This window comes from Nicotiana attenuata, unplaced genomic scaffold (assembly GCF_001879085.1).
Source record: "Nicotiana attenuata strain UT unplaced genomic scaffold, NIATTr2, whole genome shotgun sequence".
NCBI classification, from domain to species: Eukaryota; Viridiplantae; Streptophyta; class Magnoliopsida; order Solanales; family Solanaceae; genus Nicotiana; species Nicotiana attenuata.
Genome location: NW_017671562.1, coordinates 127951 through 138197, shown reverse-complemented (window position 1 = coordinate 138197; position 10247 = coordinate 127951). Strand labels below are relative to the sequence as shown.

At 36.5% G+C, this 10247-nt stretch overlaps 1 protein-coding gene across 1 annotated transcript; it reads left to right on the top strand.

Moving 5' to 3' along the window:
- The first annotated feature begins 1893 nt into the window (after positions 1-1893).
- Positions 1894-10010, top strand: LOC109209008. The gene is made up of 4 exons (XM_019372174.1): positions 1894-2040; positions 2131-2207; positions 2314-2404; positions 9705-10010. Exons 1-4 carry the CDS (start codon positions 2012-2014, stop codon positions 9733-9735), a joined length of 228 nt encoding a protein of 75 aa, XP_019227719.1. The 5' UTR covers positions 1894-2011; the 3' UTR covers positions 9736-10010.
- Positions 10011-10247: the final 237 nt, after the last annotated feature.

Sequence of the window (10247 nt, the reverse complement as noted above, 5' to 3'; positions counted from 1 at the left end):
CCATGGTGGAAGGGCAATTTTGAGCCATATTTATAACGTTAGTGATATTGTTGTACTGATAGTATAATAGAGGGTAAAATTAATCCTTTTCGAATAGTTAAGGGACGAATTTGGCTATTTCCCCATAAAAATATGATTTTTTTTGAGCAAATTAATACTCCTTTTGGTGCATAATAAGTGACTCGCATTTGGCACATCCATTTTAGAAATACCAACTCCTAAAGAAGAAAATATATATTCACTAAATTATTCTTAATTAAAATTTGCATATTATTACCTTGACACATTGGGATATGTAAAATGCTGATTTTTAAAAAATAAAATTAATTCCTTCTTGATTATGTAAATGAATACTCATTTTAAACAAAAATAAAAAGGGCAAAATGTCACTTATTGAGGAGTAAGAAAATAATACACATAACCATGAATTTTATCAATGTTGTTATGATTTCCACAAAAATACACACATAACCATAAGCTGAAAAAAGGGAAACGAAAAATGGCCAGATATGCTAGTAAACTATACAAAATTGTATATATTTGCCCGTCGTTAAAGGGTGGACTCAGCCCTGGCTTTGGCGTGCATAAGTTGGGTCACATATGCCTTGTATTTAATAGAGTTACTCAACCCACATATTAACCTCATTAATATGATATTTAGCACCAAATTGTAACACGTGTCACAATTGGTGCATTCCATCTAAACTCTGTATTTTAATAATAAATCAACCGACCGGTTACTCTTATTTTTGCCTCTTTTCTTTTTGTTGATCTAGGGAAATGTTAATTGACCAAAAAAAAAGATAATATACCATGAGCACATCCAACCAGAAGTCAAGGTCTTGTTCGGATATTGAACGTAGCAGGCGTCACTTCCTTCATTGGATGGATTTAGGCTTACTTGTCTCGCTCTCTTATTGGAAGGCTAGGTTTGGAACCGTCTAGGATCCCCTTCTATTAAATATTCCAAGGCATCAAAATATAATTCAACAGAATAAAATCACAAAATTTCAGTATCCAGCAACTCAAGACGGAAAAATAATAAAAGTCCAAATGTAGAATTTCCATTACTAAACCCTAGATCCAATTCAACAACTTAACAACAAATTGGGCAAAAAGTGAAATTAGTGAACGTGGACGACGCTATGGAAGATGCCACCAAGATCGATGTCGTCTTTGAAAAATGTGTTGATCTGAACAATTGTATTGTTGGTCTTATCGGAGCCACTATTCGTCACATCATATATGTGGACGACCACCTCCATCATCCTTCCTTCCCATTCTAATTCCGAGTTTAAAACCCTAACAATATCACCATCTCTTCTTCTCCCATAATTGAATTCAAAATGAAAGCAACACAATGATTAGCATTGAAAAAACACAGTTATTTTATCAGTAATGATAATCACCATAGACCGTTTAGGTAAGACTCGTAAAACAAGTCAGAAAGAGTAACTGGTTTAGATGGAATGCACCAGATTGTGACACGTGTTACAATCTGGTACCAAATATTATATTAGTGTGATTAATATGTGGGTTGAGGAATAGTTATGTACGGCAAGGGTAAGATTAAGTGCACCTTTTAACCACAAACAAATATGTACAATTTTATGGGCGTTTGGACATAAGAATTATAAAATTTTAAAAAAAAATGAAATTTTTTCAAGTGAAAATGGTATTTGAAAATTAGAGTTGTGTCACAATATGAATATAGTTTTGGGTTGTTTTTGAAGTTTTGTGAGTGGTTGATTAAATTTTGAAAAACTAATTTTTGAAGTTTTTTAAATTTTTGAAATTTTTTTAAATTTATTAGCAAAGTGAAAATTGGAAGTTTTATGACCAAATAATGATTTAGGAAAAAAGTGGTGAAAAATACAATGGGTTCTTTGTATAATTTACTGGTAAGGAAACTGTGGGCTGGTCTGGTGGCCGCCTTATTTGTCCCTTCCTCTCAAATTGGCAATTGCGTTCGCTGCTTGGAATTTTGTATCTCTCAAAATTTCTGCCCTCCATGGCTTCGCCGTCTGATTCTGCTGAGCCGTAAGTTACTTTAACTGCTCGCTGTAAATCGTATAAAATGCTATTGGAGAAATAGAGCGTTTCTGAATTTGTGTTTTTGCTTTGTTGAAGGCAAGTTATAAGGAGGAGAAAAGGACCCGCGTTTGAGTATTTGGTTCCACTTGTTTATGCACCTGTCCTTCCCCTGAGTTAGTTTTTGATCTATCCAATTCTTGCTTATTTGGTATTCTTTTCAGATGGATCTGCTTTCTTATCATTCATAGCTCACTGCATTGATGTTTTTGGGTTTTTCAGTTAGGATAGCTCTGAGGCACAAGCCAGTTCTTAGGGATCGTTTGTTCTATGGTGTTTTGGCGGGTGCATTTGCCCATGGCACTTATTTAGTGTATCCTTTCGTTCCTCCATTTTAACATTGCCTTTTCTTTTCACCCCCTAAATTTTCTGAATGCTTATGTTTTAATACAAGTCTATAGTGCATAGAATGAGTTCAAAGACATTAGAGTAATCGTACAAATGTCTTGAAATAGATATGTGAAGAAAGGTTCTACTTGGTATTATAGAGTTTCTCTTTCATTTAATTAATCATTTTATGGTGTTTGGTGGGCAATTCATAACTATTACAGAACAGCAGCTAAATACCGCGCATGCATATTGTCATATGCCACCAACCTAACCTAACACCAGAAAATGATTTAAAAAAATATTATCTCATAGGACATTTTCACATCGTACTTGATGTTGTAATCCTAAATTCTCATAAAGAAAATGTTTTAGGAATTTAAGCAAATACATTTGTTTGCAATAGAATTTCCTCCTGTAGTGCGGTTTTTATGTCAGGAGGCGTGAGAGGTTGGCCATGGAGAGTTTGAGAAGAGGTCGAGGTAGGCCTAAGAAGTATTGGGGAGAGGTGATTAGACAGGACATGCCGCTGCTCCAGCTCACTAAGGACATGACCCTTGATAGGAGAGTGTGGAGGTCGAGGATTAAGGTAGAAGGTTAGTGGGTAGTTTTTAGTTGTTCACCGATAGTCTTAGTTGCATGCATGTCCCTTCATATTCTTAGTTATTACGTTATGTGGTTTTGTTCGTCTCAGGTATTATATTCCCCGGTTATTATTTGGTACTACTTATCCTTTATCTCTCCCTTTTTCTTTTTCTTTTCTCTTCCTTCTTTCTTCCTTCCTTGCTTTCCTCCTCTTCTCCTTACCCTTCCTGAGCCGAGGGTCTATTGGAAACAGCCTCTCTACCTGCATTAGGTAGAGGTAAGGTCTGCGTACATAATACCCTCCCCAGACCCCACCTGTGGGGATCATACTGGGTTTGTTGTTGTTATTGTGGTTTTTATGTGAGAACTTCAGTAATACTTGCTAGGATTTTGCATAAAAGGTTCTTTAATGTTTGTAGACCTTGTAATTGGATAAAGTGCCCATGGGTTTGTAAGGTCCAGTTTGGGTTTCACTTTGATTTTGGTAGGTTTAAATGGATCCTATTGAGACTAAAATTGGTATCTATATGGCATTTCATTTAGTAGCAAAACCGTTAGGACATTAATAATATGCTTTGGCAAGAGGATAATTGGACAGGCTGACTGTGGAAAAGATGGGATGAGAGGAGGGACCTCTATTTGTATATGGTAGTTGTTATTACAATAAGAGGAGGTGAAAGGGGATAAATGAGTAAGAGCAGTGGCAGGTGTGCATCACTCTGTTCTTCATAAAGTTGATTTGCTATTTCAGTTTTTAGTTAAAGAGTTGTTGGTGTTAGGTTATTGAAAAATGTCTGATAACAATGAAAAACCTGCTTGGTGCTTCCTTCTGTATTTCTACAGATTATGGAAATTCTTTTGTTCTCAAAGCATGTTAGTACGCTGGAAGAATTGTGCATGATGTTTAAGTGGAGAAGGGTAGACGGATGGGCCTATTATTTCGAACCTTGAGCTACTGACCCTCAAGAATTTCTGGGTTATCAAAAAGAATTGGCAGAATTGTTGATAGGTGAGTTAATCCACTAGATGTAGATATAGGTATGTTTGGTTGGGTTTGACCATCAATTGGAAGCCTTATCACAAATGTTGTGTGATAAACCACCATTTAAAGCCTTTGCAGCTTGTTTGATAAAATTGAACAGGTACAAGGAGGATATGTTTTTCCATTATTTTAGGATTTCATATGGAATATATCACCTTATGTGAAAAATAGCTTGAAATTGTGCATATAAACTTTAAAAATTAAGCGGAAAAGGCCTAAAAATGCCACTCAACTTTCAGAAATGGTCTATCCATGCCATCCGTTAAAAAAATGCTATTTCCATGCCACTGCCGTTACAAAAATGGCCCATCTATGCCATTATTTGACTAACAGCTGGAATTTTTTTTAAAAAAAATATTTATAAGACTTGAATTTCCACGTAACCTGTCATTATTGGTCCGAATTAACCCATGCCCCATTTAAGTCTAACCTTGGTTAGGTCCATCTACCCAAACCCAACCCGGTTAAAACAAAACCAAATCCCCTTCACTCTCCAGTCGTCTTCCCTAAATCAGCAACCCTAAAAACCTCCATTAAATCCAATTTCTCCATTATCTTTCTGAAATTGTAACCCTAGCTCCATTAAATCCTTTTATCTAGTTTAGAGAGTGGGAAGCATCCATTTCCTCCAATTGAAAAATGAAATGGGTTTCGGTTCATGAAGTCCTGAGAAATCAATTTGGGACTATAATCATATCCAGCATCTTCGCAATCTATGTCAAATTGAAACTCCTCATCCACTTCAGACTTGGGAGAAAGAATCTCCCTATCAGCAATTAGCCTTCTTGCCTCCAAGCAAACAACTTCAAGCTCACTTGGTTCCTTCTCCCCACTACGGAATTCCCTGCTCATCATCTCACCAATTTCAGCAAGGCAGAGACCATAAGCAGCGGCTTCCTTGAGAAAAATGGCGGAAAGGGCCAAGACACGAAGTGCCAATTTTTTATTTGGGGAAGATGACCGGAAAGGGGGGATTTGGAAGGGTTAGGTTTGGTTTTGGGTTGAGTTGATTATTTGGGTAAAAACTTAACCGGGTGGGGTTTGGGTTAATCGACCTAACCGAGGTTAAAATTAAGTGGGGCATGGGTTAATTCGGACCAATGAAGACATTACACGTGGAAATGTTAGTGTTAAAAAAATTAAAAAAAAATTGTGCCGTTAGTTTAATAATGGCATAGATGAGCCATTTCTGTAATGGCAGTGGCATGGAAATAGCATTTTTTAACGGATGGCATGGATAGACCATTTCTGAAAGTTGAGTGGCATTTTTAGGCCTTTTCCGAAAATTAAGGGTATTATATAATAATTTTTGTTACCATCCAAATGCCAGAGATACCTTTATCCCTTTGTCCCAATTAGCCAGCCTCTTTTCTTTCTTTCTTTCTTTTAAGCAGTGTTATCAAAGGCGCGCTTAAGCCCTGTAGCGAGGTTCAAAACATGTTGAGCGCTCCGCCTCGCTTAGTGGGCGCTTTAATGTTGTCATCAAGGCTCTAAGGCATACTTTTCCTTGCCAATGAGCGTAATCCTAAAAAGGAGACACTAAACAATTGATATTTCTCTTAATCGTAAATTTTTTTCAATTTTTTTTGTCCATATATTTGGTATTTAAGCTTATAGATATTAGTCTTATATTATACAATGCATATTTGTAGTTTTTCTCCATATGCGCCTTTCTTCATTAAAGCCCATGTTTTATTTCGCTTTGCGCTTAAAGCCCCAACAGACCTTAGAGTTTTTTTGCGTTTTTCGTCTTTGATAACACTGCTTTTAAGTCCATAACGTTTCCAATGTAATGTGTATTGACTGTAGAATGTTGTGAGTACATCTACAATTGTAGCCTCAAGATCTACATAATTATGCTCATGCAGTATTGCCTCAAGACCCTACAGTCATTATACTCATGCAGTATTGAGAATCATTTGATTGTTTTGATAGATAGTGGTTAAGTCCATCTTTTACAACTCATATACTCCTTCGTTTCTATTATTTGTGGCATAGTTTGATTAGGCATGAAGTTTAAGATGTAGACTTTTGAAACTTGTGGTCTTAAACATGCAATAACATTTGTGTGGCTATAAAACTTTTGAAACTGTAGTCTTAAAATTGTCATAACAGTTGTGTGGCTATAAAAGCTTGTCAGTAAGGATAAAATGGGAAGTTTAAGTTAAATTATTTCCAAATTTAGAATCTTCCAGTCATGACCCGAAATCCCAACCGCGGGACCATAATGGCGCCTAACGTTCACTGGCTAGGCAAGCCAACATTAGCTACACATTATTCATTTTAACAGTGTTTAAAAACAGTTAAATAAGAAATAAAGACTGTAGAACTTCAAAATAGATATGATAAATCCCATTACGCCGTCTAGTCAAACTACTAATACAAAATACTACAACCAAGGTCTGAAATAAAAATACAACTGCCTAAATGAAATAACAGTGCAAGAAATAAGAAGGGGACTTCAGGGTCTGCGAACGTCGTGCAGCTCTATCTCTAGTCTCCGTGATAGGATAGTCCGAGCGAGCCTCCACTAACTGCTGCTAAGACCAACACCCGAATATACACAAGAAGTGCAGAAGTGTAGTATGAGTACAACCGACCCCATGTACTCCGTAAGTGCCGAGTCTAACCTCGACGAAGTAGTGACGAGTCTATATCAAGGCACTCACTATAAACCTGTACGGGTATAAATGAAATAACAACAAAACAGAGAAAACAAGTATAACATGAAAACCGGTCACCTTGCATATACGTCTGAAGTATCCTAACCCCGCATGCTTAACCAATGACTACATATATACACTCGTCACCTTGCATATACGTCGTCCCCGAACACAAATCAAGTAGCAAATAGACCAATCAAGTTCTAATTCCCTCAAGTCAAGGTTAACCACGGCACTTACCTCTTCCCGCAACTAAATCAAGGATCAACCATGGCTTTTCCTTTAGAATAAGCCTCCAAACCAATCCAGTAGAAAAGAATATCTATTATGATACACCAATCCATCTCTGTTAGCCATAAATTTGATTAAGATGCTAAGTTGCTCTGACTCAAGTGCAGGTGTCTTACACGGTTGCGGATTTGGAGGTCGGATCTTTTATAATCTAAATTTTGGGTAGTGGTTATGTCGAAACAGCATTGCTGACAGTATAGAATTTAAATCTCTTTAGCCTTGTGATTGAGGAGGGATGCATGCTTCTTACTATGTAATTTGTCATTAATCATGATATGATCAGTTTAATGAATGTATTTGAGAATGCTATTAATTTGCATATTTTAAGGCTCTAGTTATTCTAGTCCGAGTCCGAGAGGCGTAAAAAGTGTATGATAAATGAGGATAAATGATGTCCCCATAATTACGTTTTTTAGCATAACAAAGTTATATTAGAGGAAGTAGAACTTTAGTCCTTGCTGGTTTTTTCTTTACTATTTTTATTTTTTTGATGAAGGGCAGTGTTATCAAAGGCGCCCTTAAGCCCTAAAGCGAGGCTCAAAACATGTTGAGCGATTTGCCTCGCTTAGCGCGCACTTCAGTACTGTCATCAAGGCACTAAGGCTACTTTTCCTTGCCAATGAGCATTATCCCGAAGAATCGACACTAAACAATTGATATTTTACTTTATTGTAAATTTTCTTCAATTTCTTTGTCCATATTTTTGCTTATAGATATTAGTCTTGGACTACACATATATATTTGTAGTTTTTTTTCTATTTGCGCCTTTCTTCTTTAAAGCCCACGCTTTATTTGCGTTTTGCACTTAAAGCCTCAACAGTTCTTAGAGCTTTTTTGCGTTTTTTGCCTTTGATAACACTGCTTTGGAGCAACGGCAAAATCGTCTCCATGTGACCTGTAAGTTACAGGGTCGAGCCGTGGAATCAGCCATTGATGCTTGCAACAGGTAAGGTTGCTGAAATTACAATCCCATGGTGTGGGGCCCTTTCCCGGACTCTGCGTGGACGTGGATGCTTCGTGCATCGGGCTGCTCTCTTTTATTATATTTTTGATAGGAAGGTAAAGAACAAAAAGGACTCTACCCTCAATTCTGCAGGGAGTTTAAGAAGTCTATAAAAGTATTTACATCATAAGCATCTTTTAAATTGTATCGATAAGACTTGAAATTTCAGACATGCTAAGGATGTGTATGTGTTCTCAGGGCATCTATTGTTTCTTTCTTTCTAAACTGACCGAAAATACATAGTGATGCTGCGTTCCAGATGTATTTGAGCTTCTTCCCAATCCGTTACACCAACTCTTCACTATGTCTTCTATAGAAGCCGGAGCCACCCACCTGACCCCAGCTACATTTAGGAACATGGTCCATACCTCCCATGAATATCTACAGTGCACGAATAGGTGTCTGGGAGACTTTGATTCACATAGATAACATTTGTGGCACATACTAAAACCACTTCATTTCAATCCTTTGGTCTTTGCTTTTGTTGATAGCTACCTTAGAGATCTTGGTATGTTATCTTCCTATATTAGACCTTTGGCCATTCAAATCCTATAATTCCTGTTTTAAGTTCTCCCTTTTCATATCATATACAAATTTCTAGATCATGCAAAATCTAGTCAAATGCAAATACGGAGTTCAGATAGTTCTATGTGACGAAAGAAGTTCTTATTTGTAGTATGAAGAATAGTGCTCTGATAGTCAACCATCTCTCATTGCTTTCTCAAGTCTTTTTCTAGAATGCTTGTGGTTAAAGGTACTCTTGTTCAGGACAACTTTTAAACCTTAGAAAGTGAGCACCAGGAGCTCCTAGCACATTACCTGTTAGACTCGGTGCGGTTTACTATATGTAGCCGCTGTACTTTTGCATGCCAACATGCAAGTTATTGCTGCTTAGAGAACAAAGCTAGTCTGGGGATTTTTGTTTCGCCAAGGTTCAAGAGAATTAATTTTGCCCACATATTGAGCTTTATGCGTAAGTGTGCTACAATAACTCAGTTTTTATGAGGTGTTACTTTGTCACTCTTACCTTAGATAACGAGAAAATGGAGAGCTATATTTTGTGTGCTTAGAATGCACACTTTCGATAAAGTAAAACTTTTATTTGATTATCATGTTTGTAGCGTCCTGACTGCAGCAACAATAATCAAATGGTTATTCTTGGGTTAAGTGAAATTCAAGGTGGCTTCAAATAAATTGAAAGAAAATTAATAGATTATGCGAAGAATTCAACCTAATAACTGTTGTGCAACCTATACGTGACATGAAACGTTATGAATTTGTATGACCCTACCAGAAAGGTACCAGTGTGAATAAGAAATGTCTAGCATTTTCTATACATCTACCTTAAGTAGTCAAACATTAAGTAGATGCATTGAAAATGTTAAGTCTTGAGTATTGCGCTTATCTCATCTATGGGGATTGTCATGAGATTCTTGTGTATTGGAACTGCATCTTGTGTGTGCATGTATGTGTGTGTCTTTGTGTTAGAGGGTCTGTAATTAGACAACGCTGTGATAGTATCAAGTTCTCAGTTCTTTCTCTTTTCATTTCTGGATGAAGTATGATGCATATACTTCTCTGATACATCTAACATTTGTCATCTATCTTTCTGTTTTTTTTTTTTGAAAAGGTACCATTTATCAACTGTATCTGTTTTCTTTGCTCTGGGGCTATTGTTTATTTTCCTTAATAGACATTTCAGTACAGATCTATATGATGCTGAAAGCAAGTGATATGGCAAATCTTACCTGGAGATATCTTGTTTGGTTAGTGTCCTACAGCAACTTTAAACGAGATGCATTTTGATACTCTGATGACATTTCTTATAACATAAATTTATGCTGCAACTTTAGCTGTTTTAAGGAATTTTACTTATTTTGCTGAAACAACTTGTAGCTAAGGAACTTCACAGTTTGGAAATTGCACAAGGTTGATTTCTTAATTTATATATGTCGTTTCATATTATACATTCCTCGCAAAAAAGAGGGAAGTATATCTTTTTTCTTAACCTGCGTTTGGTTTTCTTCGAGCCAAATTAATTGCTAAAACTGATAGAAAGGATAAAGGTTGGTTCCTACTTGCTAGCTATAGCTTTGATCATCTATTATCGTATTTGTCAGAAATTGTTGCTTTAATCTTTGTCTGACTAGGAGGGAGGGAGCTCCAATACTGTATTGATTCTTGAGTATAACCTTCACAGCAAAAGTTGGAAATACAGGTTGCATTCTTAACCTATAAGGAAATC

Excerpts from the sequence above, each read along its gene's own strand:
- LOC109209008 (XM_019372174.1), top strand. The coding sequence starts at position 2,012 with ATGGCTTCGCCGTCTGATTCTGCTGAGCC. Across the intron at positions 2,041-2,130 it reads CCGTCTGATTCTGCTGAGCC|GCAAGTTATAAGGAGGAGAA; the intron begins GTAAGTTACTTT and ends GCTTTGTTGAAG. Across the intron at positions 2,208-2,313 it reads TGCACCTGTCCTTCCCCTGA|TTAGGATAGCTCTGAGGCAC; the intron begins GTTAGTTTTTGA and ends TGGGTTTTTCAG.